General features: G+C 39.7%; 1 protein-coding gene across 6 annotated transcripts in view; it reads right to left on the reverse strand.

The window, feature by feature from the left end:
* Window positions 1-261: 261 nt before the first annotated feature.
* Window positions 262-23,267, reverse strand: part of ACSL6 (acyl-CoA synthetase long chain family member 6) — a 59,249-nt gene continuing 36,243 nt past the window's right edge. For 4 of the 6 annotated variants that reach the window (XM_088063483.1, XM_088063481.1, XM_088063485.1 and 1 more), the window contains 12 exons: window positions 20,937-21,010; window positions 17,920-17,997; window positions 15,207-15,341; window positions 13,962-14,096; window positions 12,134-12,229; window positions 11,289-11,361; window positions 10,794-10,882; window positions 10,129-10,245; window positions 9,729-9,872; window positions 8,924-9,025; window positions 6,985-7,056; window positions 262-4,953 (listed from right to left, as the gene is read on the reverse strand). In XM_088063483.1, coding sequence (XP_087919609.1) covers window positions 4,813-4,953; window positions 6,985-7,056; window positions 8,924-9,025; window positions 9,729-9,872; window positions 10,129-10,245; window positions 10,794-10,882; window positions 11,289-11,361; window positions 12,134-12,229; window positions 13,962-14,096; window positions 15,207-15,341; window positions 17,920-17,997; window positions 20,937-21,010 — 1,256 coding nt within the window. In that variant the 3' untranslated portion in view covers window positions 262-4,812. Of the gene's footprint in view, window positions 4,954-6,984; window positions 7,057-8,923; window positions 9,026-9,728; window positions 9,873-10,128; window positions 10,246-10,793; window positions 10,883-11,288; window positions 11,362-12,133; window positions 12,230-13,961; window positions 14,097-15,206; window positions 15,342-17,784; window positions 17,998-20,936; window positions 21,011-23,267 lie in introns of all 6 variants that reach the window. The other 2 variants (XM_088063482.1, XM_088063480.1) reach the window with 2 other exon arrangements.

Here is a 23,267-nt window from a genome sequence, read left to right on the forward strand (position 1 = left end):
GGCCCCGTGTTTCAGCTTCAGTTTGTAAGAGAGGAAGAATATCGTTGCTTCGTTACCTGAAAAAATAGAGCATATAGAATCATAGAATGATTTGGGTTAAAGGGACCCCAAATACAGTGCTGTTCCAACCCCCTGCCATGGGCAAGGACGCCTTCTGCTACACCAGGCTGTTCCAAGCCTCATCCAAGCTGGCTTTGGGCACTTCCAGGCGTTTCTGGATACCGGAGGGAAGGGAGACACAAGTGCACACAAAAACCGGAATAGAGCCCGAATGCTTTGAAACTTTATTGGTTTAGACACAGTCTGAAAAAAATACTATGCATTCCCAATTGTCAATTCATAATTAACAAGCATATACATTTGGTTATATGATTATTGATTTAAAATTTAAAAAATGAAACCATTACAGAAAGACTTTGCATCTTCAGAGAACTTAGCAATAGTTTGTTTTCATAGGAGATTGCTAAAATGAATCTCATGTCTCAATATGATTTTGGTTGTTACTTTATTTTACATAATTTCTTATTTTTACAATACGTTTAGTTTAGGCACACATATGAATTCCGAATGACTTCATACCGATGGTGAGGAGAAAGTGCTGGAGGAACAACAGATTTTATAAAAGAGCTTTTATTGTATGTCAGTCCACAAGAAAATCTTATGAGCAGTTTTGAGAAAGGTGAGAATTTAGTTCTTTACAAAAATTTCCATAGATGACTTTTTGCTATACATGCTAATATACCAAAACCGAAAAAATTTATTAAGTTAGGATTTTTTTTACACAAATGTGTATGTTAAATTTTACCTCCCTTCACTTTCAGTTGAAAATACAATAGGCAACACTTACCAAAATGCCTCATTTGTTGGCTGCTTTTACATTGCTAAAATACATAACAAAAACCTGAAATTAAGGGCTTAAAGGGGCTCCAGATGCCTCAGAAAACATTTTTCTTTGGAAAAATTTGAGGGATCTAAAACTTTTTCACTTCTGGGCTACAGGTATCCAGACTTCTCTGAAAAGCTTCATCGTTTCACGGGTGCAGAAGTGGTATAGAAACCACCAAATGTGCAAAATACTGAAGAACATTCAAAGAAGAAAAAATTATTTAATTCTGATTTTTTTCCCAGTGAAAACCAAAGTGACCTAAAGATACAAAAAGTATGCCAATAGAATTGCCTCTAATTAAAATGCTTTTTCAATTTCTTTCTAAGGCATCGAGAGGTCTTTAAGTAACCTATTACCATGCAAAAATAGTATATTCTTTCCCATTTTACTTTCATCTTGTAGCATTTATTTACATATAGATCAGCAGTTTGTGCTTTTAACACATGTAAAACAAAACCAAAAAAAAAAAAAAGTAACTTAATTTTTTCATTCCAGAGGTTAAGGTCAGATTATTTTGTTGCACATGAGAATTTTATATTCATGGCAAAAACAAGACTGGACTTTAGTGTTGCTGATAGGATACTGACTAACAGTGAGGGCAGATTGCAAAATGGTACTTTATCAAAAAAACTTACCATCTCTGTCCCATCTGATGTGCATCAAACATTTTAACCTGCAAATGTGCCTTTCAGGACAGAAGTATTCCATGTAATTTCTGCCCATATGGGGTTAAAGACTCTGGTCTGTTTTCTGCTCACATTTTGTGCATTCTGGCAGAGCAGATTTTTCTTTGTGCAATATATCAAGCAAAGAACATATAAAATATATAACTAAGCAAGTCTCTTCCTGAAAAATGTATTTTATGTGGTTTTTTTTATATATAAGAGATTATTCCAGTGATTCCACAGGCATAGCATCAGGCCCAGGAAGAACCTCCCTTGTTTAGTGTGTCCAAGAATGTAGTACCGCAACTGTAAAACTGACTGCAAAAAGAACTGCCACTCTTTAAGATGAATAATTTAAACTAATTTTGTAATTAGTTATCTTAAGGTAAAAAACAAACAAACAAAAAAAAAAACCTGGTTAATGGACAGCCCTGGGGATTTTATCTTGGTGGTCACAAGAAGTGTTTCATTTTAAGAAAGCTCAATACAAAATAAATATTCCCGGAATTTGAAGAGAAGCAGGATTGAGCCTAGTTCATGCCTTATGCATGTCTCTTTTTCAAATGTTAATTTCTTACAACATCGTTATTACTGTGGTAAGAGAATGACCTGCAGAGGAAAATCTGATTATACAAGTATAAAAGAGAGCTTTTAGTTTATTTATATAATTTTTCACAAGTTCTGAAAGCATTCACAGTTTTGGTGTGACAAAAACTAACTCAGATTTTGCATCATCCAAGTGTGGCCAGATATGCATTTTTTTCTTTCTTATTCTTTTGGTGTTCATATATTTGGTTCTAGTGCATCTGACATTCTGCATCAAATACCAAAAGAAGAATATTATTCAGCATCATATATGTAAAAATAACAGCCATCTAAGCTGTAAATAAACTAATATTGGGATCTTCTATACTTACACAGAGTTTAGTTGTCTCAAAAAGCCTGAAATCATCTTAAAAGAAAAGTAAATTAAATTCAAATTGCAAAAAAATATCAGTGAAAAATATCTTTTCTCTATTTACTTAGATGACTAGGGTTTGGGTTTTTTTATTTAAAACTGTTGCATTAAAACAATCAGGAAATTGTACTGAATTTAATTCTCCATTGCTCTGAAGGTTGTGCATGTAATGACTGTCTTTTGGCTGATACAAAAAGGATATGAACTGAACTCCACTGAGATAAAAATCCTTTATGACTTGACCTAAAGAACCAGATTTTATGCAGTAATCTCTAAACTCCATTAATGTGGCGCACACAAATTCCCCAGGAATGCTATTGCTGCATACATTGGTGAAAAATTATGATCCCAACAGATCTCAGATATTTCTTTACTTGCTTTGGACTGATATGAGTCATTGCACTGAAATCAAAGGAGGAATCAGGTACATAAAGTGATTCAGGTGCATAAAGGGATCAAACACACATTTGATAAATCAAACTGCCACATTGTTCGAATCAATATGTTACTGATACAGTTTCCTATGTATCTTTTTATTCTGAAATCACTGCAATAAATCAGTCTTCATATAACACTAACTCAATTCACTAACTTAATTCAATTTCATTTAGAAGCATGCAACAGCACTTCAGAGAGAAAATAAGATACTGTTTAAATTAAAAATTTAAACTTTTAGCTTCAGAAGTCTACAGTGGATTCCACTATAAAAGAGAGAATAAGTGTGCATCCACTGTCCTAGCAAAGATCTAGCAGGCACACCTCCATGCTAGTATGCACTGGTGCAACAAACATCAGCTAGTAAAATATACAGATATTTAGGACCCTGTTTAGCAGAAAGAAGCCATCAACAGTCCAAGTATTCAAGCAACTTGACATGACAGTTTCCTCTTTGCCTTGCACCGTGCTTTGTACCAAGAGAGAGCTCTAGAGTCTGTTCCTGCTCCTTGTGAGACTTACCCCTTTCTGACAACCACTGAAATCTAAGGTTTTATCCAGACAACTTGCTGGTTATTCCAGAGAGGCCATTGAAGCAATGCCAGTGGGACTTGATGCTTCCAGATGTCTGACCATAAAGATGTTCTCATAAATAACACCCCTTTCTGCCACCACATCTACTGTTCTGCCATACAGTTGACACCTTGCACAGCTATGGCTAACACAGCCTTTAGCCCATCCCCGTGAGTCTTTTGGGGCAGTATTCCTTCCCCTTCCATGGCCAGACAAAGGATGCCCTCCAGTGCTGCATCTCAGGCCGGCCTTTTCCCAAACCTTTTCATTTTGCTAAGCCCCATCCAGAATCACAGCTTATTCCTTGTGCTCCATTTCTTTAGTGCTGTTTCTGAAAGGGAGTTAGTCCAGCTGGAATGCGCAGTATTAGCAGCACGTGAAGTAATAAATTAGGGACTGGGAGCATATGGATTATCGTGAATTCCCACCTAAAGCCACCACAGAGCCAGGGATGCTTTTGCAACCTTCTCAGTTTGAGCAGTTTAGATGTTTGTGAGTGCACTGGACTGAAGAAGCCCTAATGCTGAATCTGCATACCATGAATAAACTGTGTTTGGATGAAAATAGAGGGAAAACTGTACTATTGCTTCCTACCTTGTTCTTGTAATTTCAAGGTAACATTAATCCATTAAATGCAATATACTAATAGGTCTATTAAGTACACATAGTGTGAAATTCCTTCCTATTTTTGTTCTGGTTGTTAAGTCATCAATGATTAAATCAAATCAATGTAATTTACGTCTTGAAAAATATAAAAACTATCACTTAATATATAAACCAATATCCAGCTTGAAGTTCCAAATCAGAGAAAACAGACTTTTACTTTCACCATCAATCACTGATTATTTGAGTTAGACCACATTATTGAATTATTTATTATTTTAGTTTCTAATATATTAGGTTATATACAATCAAGTATCAACAGACATACCTGAAATTTTCCCTATTTTAATTACAAATGTTTGTAGTTATTTATAAGATAAGCTTCTGTAGTTTACTTGGCCATAAATTGAAATTTCTGCATATTTTCTGGCAATTTAGCATAACTTTTAGTAGTGCCTTACTGTGTATCTAGAGTAAAAAAGAAATTGTATCACACCTGATGGCAGAAAGAAGGGAAAATATGGTTAGTGATGAAATCCTAGAAAAATGAAAGGCTCAAATGTAAGATTCAGATGCATTTGTAATGTAAGATTCAGTATCCATTTCAGCAGTGTTGTTCTGGCTCTGTACTTTTTGAGTATTATTCTAATATTGCTATGAAGTCTATTATTCAGAAGATTCTTCCTGTGATTTCAGATGGAGATGCTTGAATATAGCTCTTCTATTTGTTTTTTGAAGTAATCTCTCAGTTCTGGTCTCTTAGCCTTTAATGTTGGTGTCAACAAACCGTTTTGCACTGAGAACATATCAGAGTGAATATAAATGGCTTTGACCTAAAATAAAAGAGGAATATATTTATGGCAAAGGTTACAGGCATCACACTGAATAAACATTCATTTTTTTGCTGTGCTTCCCTCCGGTGGTGCCTCAAGTCCAGGGCACTTTTCTGCTGAGTCCCCAGGATTTCCGTCCCCTGCCCACAGAAGGGAGCTCTCCAAGAGAATGAGCACATAATTTTCTGTATGAAAGCAAGGCCAGAGCACAGCAAGGCATCACACAAGAGACAGTGTGATATCGTCACTGCAGTTTCACACAGCTGAAAGGCAGTGGGGGAGAGGGCAAAGGCAGGGAGTTGTGCTAGGAAACTTCAACTCCACTGCAAAAGTAAACAGCACGGATTTAATCTTGCAAAATTATCAAGGTTTGCAGGCACAAAGCGTGCACATTATGATATTCTTTAGCTAATTAAAAGTGATACAAATCTTTTAGCCTGTGCAAGCGGCATTTCACAAGGCTGCCCTTGTTTGAGACAGTGGCTCTGAGCACAGTGGGGAGCTTGGCAGCACAGATGGGAGTGAGCTCTTCCTTCCCAGGCTGGTGTGGGAGAAAGTAGAAAACTGCTGTGTGACTGGTCAGAGTCCACTGATTTAAGACAAAACTCCCCAGCCATCTGCTACTTTTGTGATTCCCCAAGCCAGATTGCTTTGCAGTTTGTTTGGCTGGCAGTTGCAGCGATACAGGCTGCAAATCCATTTTCTATTCCTTAAATATGTGAGTCATCTTTCCCTGCAAGCATTGTGGTCCAGGCCCTGCCCCCATACAATCCTTCATAAATCAGTGTTTGCACTATTAATGCTCCCACATTTGCTGCACTAGCTTTCAGATCCTGGAAGCTGATGGTTATAGAAGCCACACTTGTCATTCCCAAGACAGAGACCCACGCTGCAGAGGATGATAAAGAGTATCCCCATAAACAGGGGATCCCATCCCACCAGAACATTAGCCACTGTATCTGGCTCAAAGTATCTGGTTTTCAGATTACATATTGCAACAGAGATGGAGTTCTGAAGCCCTTTAATTTTGAAAACTGTATAATTTATTTTTTTATTCTATTATTATTTTCTTCCAATTTTTAGAAAGATGACTTTAGAAAGATGAAGGCTTTCCTCACTACTTTACACTTGATTAATTGAAAACTGCTGGTGGAATCAATTACTTGAGGCTATTTCATATTGTGAAGAGCATGACAGAGGCAAAAAAGACTTACTAGCACAGACAATTATGTGCATTAAAAACTATGCTTTATACTGAATTATTTTAAAATAAATTTATTTTTGCTATAATTTCATTTGCATAGGTAACTGAGAAATTAAGAATAACAGGGTTATGTTTAATAATGCTTCTGCTCCCCTCCAATATGGTGAACTACTCATTAGAATTATCACCCAGAAACAGTCTAAACAAAAGCAAAAAGGCCCTGGCTAATTATATGTAATGATTAAGATGTTCACTTTTTTAATCAGAAATAAGCATTTGACATTTTAAAATGGGGTGGATACTTTTTCTGTGTTTTTAATGCAATGTAATTCATGGTTGATTTCAGATCTCCCCTTCTGAAGTGTTTGTAGCTCTATTGCAGAAATATTTACACAAGCAGGAAAGAACTAGTGCCCAGACTGAAAAGAAAGAAACCAGCAGTATTTCAAGGTCAGGTATAAGCATAGTAATTAGTGACCCAATTTCTAACAGAGCTTTCAGTGGCAGGAAAGTCAGACTCCTACAGATGTTTATCTTGACCTCTGCTTGTCAGTCTGGAGATTATCCATGTCCCCGATTTATATTTTGACCTCTGCACCCTAAACTTTCACTAAATTTAATTCAAATTTCAAACATGGGTAGCAAGCAGAATCACAGCAAATACATTTTTCCAAAGCAATAAATACAACTTGCCAGCAATAAAGCTCTTTCCAAAATTATCATGTACAGCTGCAACAAAGATTTGTAGTAACATCATAAATGCTGACAAATCCCTCTTCTGTACAAAATGCCTGTCTGACCACACTGAATGGTGTATTTCATTTTACCTGCTCAAAGGAGTGAAGCCCACTCTCCTTCCCTAACCGTACCATGTCTTCCATTATCGCTCGCTGCAGTTCCTGCGTTAAAACACAGAAATTCCTCATGAGCTACCATAGTCTACTTTACATGCAATTAATGCTCACTGTTAACACCAAAAAAGTGTTTCTGAGTAAAGTTCAAGTGCCTTACTAACAGTTAATATATAATTAGCAAAATTCTATTGTAGTGTATAAACATTACACTTAAGTGTGGTGATGTAGAGTGTCTCCTTGGTATGAAAAGCAAGGTTCTATTTTCAAACCAGCTATGTGACATAGAAGTTAGATTTACAGTCCTTCAGCCATCTGCCAGACTTCAATGCAGAATCACTGCCCACAGACACCAGTGGGATGGTTCAAGTGGCATCAGTATTCCATGATGTGATACAATGCAGTTCCTCAGTATTAGAAAGCATGTGTTTAAGATTAGAGTCCTTTTTACAGAATCATAGAATCTCCTGAGCTGGAATGGACCCACAATATCTCTGGGCAAGATATTAGCCCTTTTACTACACAGATGGGGCCTGCAGACCTTAATCCTCTCTCAAGGGAGAGAAAAAGAGTGATGACATGTAGAAAAACAATATAAAAACACCGAAGTCAATACAAAAAAAAGGTGAAGCCTCAGATAAAAAAAAAATGAGATGCCCTAATAAAGCTGAAAGTTCTATTGGTAGGGCCATAGCAATAAACAATAATACACTAAAATAGCCCCTTCCATTCATAAAAAAGTATAAAAAGATAAGGTGTCCAAACTGTAGAAGTGAGAAGAAGTATCCATGATACAGCAAAATAAGTGCTAAAAAGACTGTGATCCCATGAAAAGCTTGAACAAAAAAAAGAAAAAGTAATGAAGACCCTTTACCTGTAGGGAGAGAAGAAGACCCCTGTTCCCAGAAATAAAAATAATCACAAAAATAAATTAAAAAATCTTTGCTTTTAAACAGCTCCTCCTTAAAATAATACTGCATAATTTAACAAAGCCCATAAATGCAGCTGTAGGAAGGCTCTGAAAATAAGAAGAGTTTCACAACTGCAAATCTCTTCCCAGACAGCTGCCATTTGTAAAAATAAAAAAAAACATGAGAAAACTCTTTCTTCTAGAAAAGTCTCCATGGCATGGCAATAAAAAGCTCCTCTCCCTACAAAAACTAATAAAAAATTATTGTAAAGTAGGTAACTGATTTAAAATCCCAAGTTTTATTGTCAGTTGAAAAAAAAAAATGACAAGGGGAGGAAAGAAATTCTAAAAGTTTTACTCTAATGCTTCTTATTCTTTTAGTCCTATTAATAAAGTTTTCCTTATACATTTTAAGTTTTAAGCTTATTTTACCCTGTTTTATCCTAATCCAGATCTCATAACAAAAAATAAATACATACAGTAATGATTTTAACCGTCACTAAACCCACCACAAGCCCCATGAATCATAACATGTGCCTGAGTGTTGTCCAAATGCTCCTTGAGCTCTGTCAGACTTGATGGTGTGATAAGTCCCCTTGGGAGCCTGTTCCAATGTCCAGGCAACATGTCTGGGGAAAACCTTTTCCCAGTATCCAACCTAAACCTCCTCTGACACAACTTCAGGCCCTTCCCTCTGGTCCTGTTCCTGGTCACCACAGAGAACAACAGTGATAAAGTCTTATTTAGTTGTCTTATTAAGAAATTGAAGCAAACACAATCTCTCCTGCTGTACTGTTGTTCTCTGTAAGACAGACTCTTGGCCCTCCCACGCTGCAGGGCAGAGGTCTGTGCCACCAGTCAACACATATCACTAGATCCAGGTCAACTCTGCTGAATGTTCAGTGGGGAAATAATTCTTGTCACTGAAACTGTCATTCCTAGACACAGTATTGTGCACACATAATACTACAGCAAAAAAAAAAAGTCTTTACTGCAGACACAAACCTTATTTTTACAGAGTTCTGCATATGTTCCTTCAAACCCTCTTTTCTTTGCCCAACCTGGCATAACTTCAGAATCAGGTACCACAATTCCCACCAGGAAGGCCTGTAGGTAAAGGAGAAGGAGTTAAAGGTAAAAGCTGAACCACATTCCAGGCTCTACATTTAAGTGAATACACAAGACAGGTGAATTTCTGCATGTTTACCACTTCTTTAGTTATGTCAACAATTTGCTAACATACCATCATGAAGTACATTCTGATGTCTGTGCCATTTTCTCAAATAAATGTTTGTCTGTGACTGTGCATTCACCAGCAGTTTTAATACCCTCAGTTGGGTTTGTGCTCCTCTTGGACATTAAATAACTCACATGGCCCTGCAAGTCCCAGGCAAGCTCTGATGCCAAGGGAAGGCTCATGCTTGTGAGCCTTGAATGCAGAGGATGAATTGCCATTGTTTCAAAATCTGTAGGTGTGTGTATAAATGTGCAAATTAACAGAACAAGATTGTTCAGAATAGCCAGGCAGTGTGGGGGACAGGAGTGGCTTTGCCTTTGCCTGGTTTACCAGGCATTGGAGAGACCCAAAGAGTGACACCAAAGCCAACTTAAAGGCTCTTTGCCCACAGCATTCTCTAAGTTGGTCAGGGTCACACCAGCAGCTCAGCTCTTGCCTGGCTGTCAGCCAGCTCCAAAGCAGGAAGGAGACAATGCGGTGTGATCCACTCACATTTTCCCTTTGTCCATGCCCAGCTCTCTGTCTTCTAACTACTAAGAGTAAAGTAAGATTTTCTGAAAGCTTGGTTTGTACCTGCAGGCTGTCTCCATGGACATAGATCTGAGCAACAGGGTCACTGCGGATGTAGATATTCTCTATCTTCTCCGGTGCAATATATTCTCCCTGAGCAAGTTTAAATATATGCTTTTTCCGATCAATAATTTTAAGGGTACCATTCTGTTAGGAGAAAGAAATGAGAATTCCCAGAGTCGTTATTTAACCACAGAAACTCAGCAAGCAGTCTGTCTTTAAGAGAGCTCTCAGTGTCCTGTTGTGCTGTCAAATGCTTCACTGACATATTGAGCTTATTCTGCCAAATATAAACTTAACCCTTTGTAAAGACAGACCTGCTTGGAGACCTAAGTCCAGTCTGTGAAAATTTACATGACATAATACAATTCCCATTAGAATTCTGTGTGTGTCCAGTACGCACAGGTAACCATTTTCCAATGTCTCCTGTGTGAAGCCAGCCCTCCTGGTCGAGCGCCTCAGCTGTTCTCTCTTCATCTTTCAAGTAACCTTTAAACACATTGGGTCCTTTCACACAGATCTGCAAAAAAAACAGGGGTGATGAGGAATTATTTTTTTATTCTGCTATAAATACAAGTTAAATAGTAACTCACAAAATTTGAAATATTTTAATGACTGTGCTCCATGAAACTAAAATAGATTGGGTTATTAAACTATCTATGTATTTTTTTCAAGCTAACGGAAATATGAAGTAGGGTTTGAAAAACTGATTTGTTTCACATTGATTTGCATTCCATTTGCAGATAAATGTTCAATAAGTTTAATTTTTGTGTAGTATAGAAATCACAGTAATGTAGAAATCACAGCAATGTAGAAATCACAGAAATTCAGCTCTTCTTAACTGAATTAATTCAGTCATAGCAGTTCAAGGAATCAGGCTGGAAGTACTGCCACAGCTCCTTTTTCATTAATTCTTTGCTGCTCTATAGTTAAACTGCCATTTTCCTTTCCTGATTGCACTGTGTAACACATCAGCAACCATGAACCCTACAAAGGTAAAATGCTCCTATAAACTATTTCATACAGTGTTAACTAGTGAGAATTTGATATAAAAATGTGATTTTCTACCTCTCCTTCTCCTTTGGAAGCAAAATAATTCAGTTCTTCCACATCCTTCAATCTGATTAAGTTACAGGGCAAAGGGGCTCCTACATGACCTGGAAATCAAAGTTATCAAGTCATTTGTCATCTCTTCTATAAATTATAATTAACATTTTATCATTAGTTACTTGCACAATTATAGATACACTGGATGTTCTTGCAGGAGCAAGATTATTTCTGTGAGGAAATAATTTCCTTAATTAAGGTTTTGCACTATTAAAACTAAATACCGACACCTCCTCTTTGGATATAAAACCTATTCTGAAATAGCATGGAGTGGTTTGGGTTGGAAGGGACCTTAAAACCCATCTCAGTCCAACCCCCTGCCATGGGCAGGAACACCTTCCACTAGACCAGATTTCTCCAAGCCCCATTCAATGTGGCCTTGATGTTACAGTCCATAATTTTCTAATCAAATGTGCATTTCTTTTATATCTTCAAATGGTGGAAGAAAACAATTACCTGATGTCCAGTCACCTGGAGTTGTAAAGGTGCATCCAGCTGTGCATTCTGTTTGGCCATAGCCTTCATAAACCTGACAAAGAGATAGGTATCTTCAAAAGATCATAAAAGATTTCTCTATTACAAACTGAAATCCCAAGCATTGCCCTCTGTTTCACAGTCCTGTGAGCTGAGCCTGCAGCTGCAATGTGTGGGTGCCCATTTGCCATGGGGACACTGTCCCTGGCTTGTACTGTGTACAAAATTACATTTACAAAACTAGGAAAAAACATGGCCCTGTAACCTTGAAAACAGGAAGAAGATGAGTTGAGCACTTAGCCTTTGAGTCAGGACATATGCTACACTATGACAGGAACTTATTAATGGGGAAAAATAGATAGTTTTGTGAGACATTTTGAAAATCCAGCCCTTTCAGTTGCCCTGGGCTTCCTGTCACAGAGAATTAACACAGTGGGTATCTCAAGTGGGTTAGGCTGACATCTGAAGATTAGCTCTCTCCATTTACAAGTAAAACTCATGAAGTTCCCAGCACTTGCACAAACACATTTAATTGCACATACTCGATTTGGTGCTGAGAGGTGGGTGGGATGAGCCTGCAGGGTTTTTCTGGGAAATGCCCAGGGTGAAAATATCTCTTGCCTGTTACTGCCATCCCAGGGCTGCTCCCACCCCACTGAGCTCTGGGTGTACCAGGACTCTGTGGCTGCCCTAAGCCCTGCTGATGGATCCATCCTGGTACAGCTGTCCCAAATGTAGTTCTGAGGGTCTAACCCATCACCTTTCTTAAATATCATGTTTCCTTGCTAACAGTTGATAAACATCCCTGAACAGCCACACAAACCCACCTGGCATCCGAGGGCTGCGCGGAGGAAGCCCAGGACAGTTGGGGATGCAGGGGCAGCTCCTGTCACTATCATGCGGACACACCCCCCAAGACTTGCCTGTTTGGTAGCAGGAGGAAACAGAAGAAAGCATCAGAGGCTACTGCAGATGGCAAAACCACGAGCTTGAACAAAATGTGTTCTCTAGTATAGGTGTGCAGGATTTCCTGCCCATGGCAAGGGATCAGAATTAGATGATCTTCAAGGACTTTTCAAACCCAGCCATTCTGTGGTTCTGTGATGTGGCCATGTATGGAAATACAAACTAGCTCTGAAGCTTTCCTGAGGGATAAAACCCCATTTAGTGTACAGAGACAGGAGTACCCATGTCCCTGGCAGGATAAGCTGCTCAGCCTGGGCTTCTGCAACTGCTGTGCCTGGGCAGGCTGCAGACCTGGCTCTGGGAACTGCTGAGAAAAACAGACTCTTCCCCCATCCAGTCTTTTTTGCTTATTTACACCTCATCGGTTTTAATGAATTGCCTCCCAAGCCCTCTAAAATAATGTTGTCCCTTTTTTAAGGCAGATGACCTTCAAATATTTCTGGAGGGTATTACATCAATTCCTGTGTCTCATTTTACTTCTTTCCGCTCTCCCTTCATTTCCTTTTCTTTATTCTAAAAGTCAAAAAGAAAACCCAGCACAAAATAAAACAAATGCTGTCTGAGTCTGCCTGTCTCAACAGCCTGGCTTGCTCCCGGCTGGGTGAACTCTGCTGTCATTGCATACTGAGCACAGACCACAAGTACAGTCAATTTCTTTAGTTAAAAATAAAATGGTATGTCTGCAGATAAATAATCTGATCAAAAAAAAATAAATCAGAGCCTCCTGGAGTAGTACAGAGCCCAAAAAGGCTGGTTTAAAGCCAGTTTAATATATTTTTTTACTGAGATGTGTGGCAAACAGAAGAGCATTCTGATTTCTTTCCTCATGGTTGCTAAACCATGATTCATTTGTGCAATTTTCTTTACAAACTTATTCTCTTCCTAGGAGGAAAAGTGCGTTTGAATATGTCCAATTGAAACCCAATCCTAAATCCAATCCTATTTGTTGAGATTTTGCAGAAAACTTTGGAGCAGCATCTCTTTGATCAGTGACTCCTTTTTTCATGACCACTTTTCTGAATTTTGTCCCCAGATACCTTTTCTCCCCTGCAGGGGCATAGTTCTGTCTGCAAGCCAAAAAAAATTTTTGGCACTATTCCATAAATCAGTGATTTCTCGGTGCTGCTGAAGAGGGATATGGCCCTCTTAGCCCACCCTGTGTTTCTCCATTTCCCTCTGGAAAGTTATCCCTGAGATAATTGAAATTTTGACAATACCCATGGTGTTTGAAAACCAAACAAAATAATAAATATGACAAGACTTTATGGAGCAACAAATTGTGCTCAGTTCCCTTTTTCTATTCCATTTTCCAGTCTGTTGTTCACTACTGAGTAGTGATCGACCACAGTTCATCATCAAGCAAGTGGACTACACTGACTTTAAGGAATCATAGAATCATAGAATTGTTAAGGCTGGAAAAGACCTCTAAGATCATCAACTCCCACCACCAACCCAGCACAAACACCATCTTCACCACTAAACCATGTCCTCAAGTGCAACATCCACACCCTTTTTTAACACTTTCAGGGGTGGTAACTCCATCACTGCCCTGGGCAGCCTGTTCCAATGCTTGACAACCCTATCCATGAAGAAATTCCTCCTACTGTCTGAAACTCCCTTGTCAGAAAACCAGTCATTGCTAGAAGAAAAGAGTCCTTTGACTTCAGACTCACTTCTCAAATCACTTACTTGTATTTTGTTAAAGAAAAGTTTATCCCACAAACTGTCATTTCTAATGATGCCGTTTCGAACTTCAGCCTTTTTCCGTCTGACCGCAAATTCCAGGATCCAGCGCTTGAGGGATGTGTCAGCCTGGCTGAAGATCTGCGGGAGCACGGGATGGCACATGAGGTGTCACAGAGAAGAGAGAGCACACCAACATCTGTTCTTCCCACGACACCCACCCAGCCAGGTGGGTACAGTTACATTTGCAGCACAGGTAAACAAGGCTACACTGAGGTTTGTTAGTGGGGGAAAAAGGAATGATGTGTTTCACTCCATTCCCTCTTGTACATGTGGTTCCTTTGGGTGGAAAAGACAGGATGGTGGTGCAGGCTTTGACTAGATTGACAGGGCTGCTCTTACTATATAATTTCTGTGATAGGGTTCAGTGAAGTTCACACAGCCTGAGCAACAGGGAATGAGCAACATGAACAGGTATCAGTGGTGGCTGATGTGGTGATGGGGGCTAAATTTAACTGAGCTTCATCAGGCACCAGCACAAACTCCTCCTCAACAAATGAGAAACTCCCATTGCCTGTCCCCCTAATAAAGCACAGAAGCACTGACCTTGGGGAAAAATTAAATCAGTAGCTTGTGCTTAAGCTTGTCTTTAGCAGTTAAGTCTTCTGAGGAATAAATATTCCCAGCTGGTCAAACAGATTTAACACGATGACCAGACATGCCTGTCTTAAATACCTTGACCTTAGTTTTAAAGATTTCTAAATCCAAAAGCTACTGTTACATTTACACTACCTAAGTCCTCAAAGGCTTTTTGAAATTTCTGATTTACAGCTGTTGCTGCCACCAGAACAAGAGATTTGAGTTTCAAATCCTGTTGAAGGGCACAAAAGTTTCTTGTGCAGCCAGGTTTGACTGATGTTTCTGTAATGAAAAAATCCCGTATCTCTAGAAATGTCACTGGTAAGCTTAATGAGAACAGTAAGAGGGGAGTAAGTAAGGGTAGGAGGCTAATACAGAGGGATTTCATATTCACACATGATAGCTGTGTCTGGAGTCTGTGTAAATTTTAATACAGACTTATATAATGAAGGAGCTGTATCCATTATGCAAGGTAAGAATGTGTCTGGAGCAAGGCAGAAATAGTGTCATCTGCTTGAGAAATATCCATGACTAAGGGAATTCTTCCACATGAGTACTAAAGGGACGTAAACTCCATTGTTCCAAAAAGAGTAAAATCAAAATCCAACTCACCTTGTCATACATTCTGTTTAACAGCCGTGGCACGACGGGGAAGATGGTTGGCCGCAGTGCCTTCATGTCATCAGACAGGAGGCGAATATCTCCTTGGAAGAAGCCAATTCGCCCTCCGTGGCAGTATACTACAGACTGATGGGGAGAAAGAGGAACACATGTAACCCCTTTGCTTTCAATTCCCAAAGCAAAACATTCCTCCCAAGCACAGAAGCACCTTTTCTGAATTTCTACTCTCCAATACTGCAAAAATAGGACTTTGGAAAGACCATAAAGTAACAACAGAGTAACAATAAGTAACAATTTTGCACTGAATAGAAATATCCAGAGAGTTCTGGGCATTTTTCAGTACTGGCAATTCAGCATTTACCAAATTTGACACTTGTTCTGGAAGAACAAGGAATCAATGTTTTCAGAAGGGATTTCTCTTCATCCCCAGCATATGGGGATGGAGAAGTCCCAGTTATGGTCAGAGTCTGGATTGGAACATTTCTAATGCCCAGCCCTTCCATAGCAGCTCACAGCATGAGGACCTATCGTCAATACAGAAATGCAAAGTAAGAAACATAAAACATGGAGCAGCGGCCAATTTTTAGATGTTAATACTTTAGTTTTGTTTAAATACAACAATATAAACTACATTAGCAATACAGTGCCTGATCCTGTTTCCCAGAAATAGAATCCCACTTCATAAAAGATGCTTGACTTGTATGGAAACTACAAATCTAGAAGCCTTGTACTTGAAAACAAAGCAGGAAGTTTTCCTCAGATCAGAATGGAGCTCAATGTGTGGGATGGGGCAGAGGGGCTGCTGGCCATGAGCCAACTGGTAGCTGGTTACTGGTAATCAGTAACCCCACCAAGAAGCCATCACAGACTGCGTCAAACTGGCAATTTATCACTGAAGAACATTTGGAGACCAGCCCTTCTCCCACAGTTTTACAGTGCATGGAGGAGAAAGTGTCCTCAGCAAGCAGCTGTGATGCCAGAGCTGAGCCTTCCTGAGTCGACTAGAAACTTCAGCTCCCTTTTGTGGGCTTGTCTTCCCCAGATAACTAAGTTGAAAATTCCTTTAGAGACATCCATGTCTTTTGTGCTGCTCTTAAAAATGTGCAATACTAACCAAATTGCTCTCTCTGCTGTCAGGCAGATAGAGACTGTCTCCATCAGCTGAAACCACAGGAATTTTACATGTGATGTGGGTTAAATGAAAATCACACTGCTGAATCTGTGCTTTACACTGCACATTAATTTAAAAAAGAAAATGTAACCAGTGTGCTCATTGGGAATTGAAAATAACTAGAAAATCTTAGCTTTAAAGAAGGTATCTGTATGATTTTAACTGTAAATTCCAGGAATGATTAATGTTGGCTAAAACTAGGTCACTGATGCAGTGCTTGCTGTTCAGAATGCTTTTGAAAAATACTTTTTAGCCCTTTTGAAAAAATCTTTATATTAATAAGCTATTTCAGATGGGAGGATAAATGTGGACATCCTTTGGAAGCTGTCCCTTTCAGTACAGCAAAATCCTGTGAAATGAAAGCATTTTCAATGTTTCTAATTTGTTTCTGTCCCCCCATCAGATGAATTTTGAGTATATTGTTGTTTGCCTGAACAGTGCTGGCACACTGAACAGCTTGCCTTGCAAGTGGAGAAAGGCTGTGCTGTAATTCTCCAAATCTTTCATGGGCTTTTACTTCCAATTTGTGACATTTCTAACAGAGAAAAAAATATATTACTTCTGGCACAGATGTTACTAAGAAGTGGGAGGTTTATGTTCAGATGCTTGTCTGACTCAGAAGGTATGCCTTCAGTCTGAAACAGGCCTCCCTGAGAAAGTGCAGAGCTGCAACTGGATCCAGATCCAATCTTCACATACTGGATCAACTTTAAGTTTGCAGCTTCTTGCTGGGAGACCTGATGTCTCACCTGCCCTTCCTAATTCACCAACTGCAGTGACCAATCATCACCCTACTTTTTTCCCCAAAGAGACATGGAGTCAGTTCTGTGGGCTGGCAAGAGCAAGTACTTGGATCTGCCATAATTCCCAGGGAACACAGGCTCCAGTGAATGGCCGCTGCACGCTGCCCTGCCAGGAGGATCACATGTATCACACCATGATCTCAGTTTCCTCTTTCTCAGTGTCTGCCAGGTTGGGGATCTTTTTTTGCAGATCATGTTATTTATGCAATAAAATCATTTTAGTTGATGTAGAAAATGGCATGAAACTATCTTGAATCATAAACACCTCATTGTAGAGTCCTTTGAAAAGCTGTCCCACAAATTGCTGAGGTAGCAGTAGCAATAAGCTGAATGAACAATGAGTTTGGCTCATTGTTGAAGGGTTATTTTTCAATCCCTGAGCCAGGTGTAAGCTGGAGAACTCGGGAAACTCTCCTGGACTCACAGCCACGTCACTGAGACCATGGCTCTGGTGTTATGCACATGTCACTTCTGGAGTGCAAGCCTTTTTAGTGCTAAAAGATATCTCTGGTTATTTAGTATTTTATTCATTTTATTTTGTATTTTTGTTGTTGGTGTGGAAAACAGATAATTTCCACTGACACCATGACCTTACCTGTACCATTCTCTCAAACATGTGTGCTAAAGGCAAATAGGAAATGTGTACATCCTCACAAGTAGGAGACCACTGACTCTGGAAGAAAACACAAGGAGCCCCACAAGGCCTCGTCAGTTCAGGCAGGTTTCTTACCTGTATAACTCTTTCAAACATGTGAGCCAGAGGCAGGAAGGAGATGAGCACATCGTCCTGTCTCGGAAAGATCACTTTCTGCAGGTGAAGGGCATGGGAGACAGAAAGGAAAGAAACACTGACAGGAAGACAACAAGAAAGTCAAAAAATAATAAAAAGAAAAATGGCACCAGAGGAGCAAAAGGGTAAAGATTGTCAAGAGAGGAGGGAGCAGCGGACACAGGGAAGCGTTAAAGCCACAGCATCATGGAGCTCAGTTAGCAGGAGGAGTAAAGAGCACGCAGATGTAGACACAGGGCAATGCAGAGGGCTCTCCTTGGCAGAAGGCAGATTGTATCCACGCAGCTCACACTGGGAATGGAGGCTCACCCTGACGGAGAATCCAATTTTTATTCACTGCTTTCTACCAGGAGGTGCTGAGACCCTGGTCTGTGCTCTCAGCTGTGCACAGACAGCAGGATCCTGGTGCAAACCTGCAAGAGCCCCCAGGATCCCAGTGCTAACCTACAGGAACCTTCTGGACACCAGCAGGGCTCTGCAGGAGCAGCACTTTCCTGCTTTGTATACAGCCCATTCAAAAATCACAGTGTTACTGGAGTCAAAATTAGTGATTTTTTTTCTTTTCCTTTGGTTAATCATTGATTTGAATCAGAATGTGTGGAAAACTAATTATTTAATCTTAGGCTTCAAAAACTAATTACTTCTGTTAGTGTTTCTTGTAATTTTAAGTGATTAAAATATGATTTTAAGGGCATTATGACTGTCTTACAGACAGGGGAAAGAGAAGGTTGGACATATTATTTTTAAAAAACAGTGGCCAAAGTCTTGATTTTGCAAAGTTTTTAACTCTCTCTTGAAGGCTGCAATAAACAAAGGCCCCAAGAGCCTTACCTAACCCATTCCCCAAAAGAAAATAACCTTTCTATCCGCATTTCCTACAGTACAGCTTGCTGTAATATTATGGATTAGAAAAACTGAAAGGTTGAATACCTGATAATTTCCATCAAGGCCAGTGGCTAGTGGAAAATGGGTATAAAAATCTATCAGCTCACAGTATTAACAGTTTATACCCACTTGCACCTTCACTGCTCAGAAGGAATCAATGGCCCATGATCTGGGATACAGTGGAGGCAGACACAGGAGTTCATCCCTCAGGGGATATTTTATTGAAGGTAAATCTGGGCTGGTCAGATTTGGGTATGGCCTCCCAACTATCACCTACCAAAGTCAAACATTATTGACCATGTGGGTGTTCTCAGCATCCCATTTCATATTATTGTGTCTGTCAATCTGAATGAAGCCATTAGGGCCTTCAGATCTATTTATACATTATTTCAATTTGGCTTCATTTTCTGCAAACACAGTAATGCAAAACTTTTAATATCAACTAGGGTTATTTTTTTTATTATTACTGTAAGGGCCCAGACAAAATAATCTGGTTTTAAATCAGACTAAAATTATGCCATTGAATAGCATTTCACAGTTGGCACAGTTGTCCAGTTAAATTTAAAAGTACAAAGAACTTATTGATATTAGAAAACAACATTTTAATAAAGCTCTGGACTCACTAAAAAATATGTCCAGTTTTAAAAAAATCACTGAACTAAGCAAAACTGCCACAAGAACTTGCAAACAACAGAACCAAAGAACTTCCCAATTTTTTTCTTTAATTTATACTACTTTCAAGTCTTTGACACTTTACTTCATTATTGTGGTCAGACATTACCCAAATCTTGTGGATCAGCTACAGGCATTTACCCTCTGCCAGCAATACTCTGGTGACTGGAGATACCAAATTTACAATCACACCAGACTTGGGTCTCAATCTGATACCTTTGAAATTAACCAGGGTCCCACTGCCATCAGCAAACACTAAATCCATTTTTATGGACAAGTCCTGGAAGATACCAAGTTCTCTCAGCTCTAAATTAGTGCACTTCCAAAACAAACATTCCTGCCCTTTGAAGCTGGGGCCCCTCCACGCCTCAGCTTTCATTTGTCCCTCTTGCTGCCACTGAAGCCATGGAGAGCTCCATGCTGAGAAGCCCTCATTGCAGCACTGGCATTTCATCCTGCACACTGTGGAGGCACAGTCCTGCAAACATTGGAATATGTGAGTTCAGTGGGATTCCTTACATGTCTGAGTCATCACATGTATGAGTTTCTTTACACCAGTGATCCAGAAATCTCAGAAAATTCAAGGATTAAAGTAATAAGACTGCAGTAATTTCAGCATCAACAATAAGACCAGTATGAGGCAACCAATTGTCCATCCCATGTGCATGTAACTACTTTATAGAATTGCCTGTTCACTACCAGAAGTTAGATTATTTATATTTGTTCTACATAATGTGTAAAATCCTTACTATGTCATGGTAAACTGATTTGGCTTCCTATATTGTTTCTAAACATGAATTTACATGTTGTATGAAACATATTAAAAAGTCACTTGGCCAGCACTATGCTGTGCTCTATTAGAAATCTGTATAACAAAAACTGAGATATACTGGAATATCAATGAAATTAACCATTAATCAATCTTGTAAAAAATCATATATGTTCATATATATATATACACATATATACATGTATATGTATTTATACACACACACTTTGTATGCAGAGAGATTTCAAATATATGACAACATTTTGGGGCACAATTGGACACAAAGAGCACAAAAGGAGCTTGAACTCCTCTTCAAGCACCAGTTGCAATTCTACAGGGCTTGTATGCTCTCCTAATTATTCAAAAAGAGTTAATGAATTGATTTACAGAAGTCAGCATTGTTTCTTAGACATCCTTAGTGCCCTACAGAGCCTGGGAGCCAGGGCTGGAAAGAGGATTTAATGCCTTCCAGTACTGTAGATTCAGCCTTGCTCCATTCCCATGGATTTGGCCCTCTGAGCAGGAAAAATGTCATCTTTTATCTGCAAGAGCGTACTTACAGCCCGTGCAGGGCCACAGCTTAACCCACACACTCTGCACATGGCAATGTTTTCTAGTTCAGGGTAATCACCTCCGTCACTTTCAAAAAGCCTGAAAAATCTGCCACCACGTTTCCATGGGTCAGCATAGCACCTTTGGGATTTCCTGAAAGGAAACAGAGAGGGAGTTTAAAAGATAAGCCAGAAGGTAAATTTCAAAAACTTTAAAAAAAACCCAAAACAAAACAAAAAACAACAAACAAACAAAAAAAACCCCAAGAAATGGTTAAAACATTATGTTCACATTTTCAATTTTAAAACATATGTATTTTTTACCATCATTTCTGTGCACTAATTTGCACCAAAAACACTTACTGCAATACTCAAAACTTAATAACATGATACTGCAAACAGAAATATTTCTCTTGGAGACTCTGGAAAACAGGTTCCAGCAGAAACAGCCCAAATGCAATTTCTGAGAGAGCTTAGATGGAGCCACTCAATGAGTACAGCCATCAGACTTGGCTGGCTGTTCCAGCCTATTCTGGAAGGATTTATTTCATCCAGATTTTGACTAAGAATGATCTTGAATACCAAGAAACACTGTTTAAAAGCCTGATACACTCTTACTTAGCCAGTACTCTGGATAACAGGAGAAATGCAGAGAGCAGTGCAGGTAAAAATTAGGCTACAAGACCCTTTGAGACTGCAGTTAAGGGAAGCTGTGAATAGTAGCAGCAGCAGAGGTGCCTTGAAGACAGCCCTAAACCCATTAGGGAGTCAGCAAAGCCCCTGTGTGTTGTGTTCCACAGCTGTGCACTGCCCCTGCAGCATTTCATCTAGCACCAGTAGGTACCTCAGCACCATCAATATTTGCCTTTTTACACTCCTTTGGTAATGGTACACTTCTTGCATTTCATATCGGTTTGGACACCAAAACACAGTGTTTGTTAAGCAGCAAATACACAGGCTGAAACCCTCATGTTCACAAAAAGGTGGCACAGAGGACTCTGCATGTCCTCCTGTCACAGTACTGTCCCTTTTCATCACCCTCCAAGGCTTTACTTGTGAAAAGAAGGTGTAACTCAGCTCCAATAAAGATTACGGGGCCAGCCTCTTTCCAACATGTTTTTAAGCAGATTGTTTTAATTCGATCACGCCACTGCCACGTAGTTTCTGCTGCTTCATGCAAAGGCAGATCAGAGGAGCTTTACCTGCAGGTGCCCCACGTGTCCCCCATACAGTGGGCACGAGCAGCCTGGCAAAGCTCCTGCAGTTAATGTAACAAAATTGTAAATCAGCCAGAATTTCATTCTGCCTTCCTCAGATTAGGAAGTGCTCTGTGAATATGTTTCAGCACAGGAAAGTATGTTTAGTCCTCTAATTTCAGAACAGTTTGAGGGCTACATTGCTAGCAGCCCTCCAGTGTGGGCATGGGCACATTCAGCACCGAGTCCTTTGCCCTCCCAGCATTATGACCATCACACTACTCAACCTCCCAAATAAGTAAAGGCAAGCACAAACAGCAGTTGCAATTGTTGCATACATTTATTGCAATAGAACAGGATATTTTCAACACAACGTATTATACTGAAAATCCCTATTTGCTGTTCCGAGTGTCTTGAGTAATTCAGTCCCAAACACTTGCAGATGAACATGGTGCACAGGAGGCTGGTTTGGTCTCATCCAAAGCTCAGGGGTGAAGCTGACAGCTTTGCCAGCCAAGCTGCTCCCATTGTAACTTGTTGAACTAGCAGGCTCACAGGTATCAAATCAGCCTGGCAGGTTATTTTCACAGCTGGCTGCACACATGGATCCAGGGTCCAAGAAGAGTCCATGAACAGATGTCAGTTGTACATACACAACACAACTCAAAAATCACTTGTGTTGTGGTGTCCAGCCAAACACATGTGCTCAGTCCTTGCAGAGAAGCAGCTGTGCTCCTGCAGCATCGCAAAACTCAGGCACCAGTGGAGAGGATGTGCTCAGTAATGGTTTGGAAATTCAAAACTGTGCCCTCTGGCACATACACAGTCCCTGCACTTTTTCTGGAGATTTCCAGTGTTCAGTGATGGGCTGGATGGGGCTTGGAACAAACCAGTCTAAGTGAAAGTGTCCCTTGCTGCGTCTGGGAATTGGAACTAGACATGCTTTAAAGGTCTCTTCCAAGCCAAACTATTCCATGATTCTATGAGATTTCTCAGATGTTTGACTTATTTACTCACTCCACCTCTGACTTGAATGGAGATTCAGTACCTCTGCCATGCCTGGAAGCAGTATTAACATCCTGACTCCTTCCTCTGCATCCCTCTCACACAGGCTCAACATAGTGGATAGGCTGCAGTAATAATGGTGTCTAAGCAGAGCAGCAGTGTTGGAGCCAGGAGAGCCTCCAGCAGGAGAAATCCAGAACAAACCAAGCT

The sequence above is a fragment of the Pseudopodoces humilis genome, chromosome 17 (genome assembly GCF_049639895.1).
Source record: "Pseudopodoces humilis isolate 2021_Gansu_Grassland_sample_001 chromosome 17, ASM4963989v1, whole genome shotgun sequence".
NCBI classification, from domain to species: Eukaryota; Metazoa; Chordata; class Aves; order Passeriformes; family Paridae; genus Pseudopodoces; species Pseudopodoces humilis.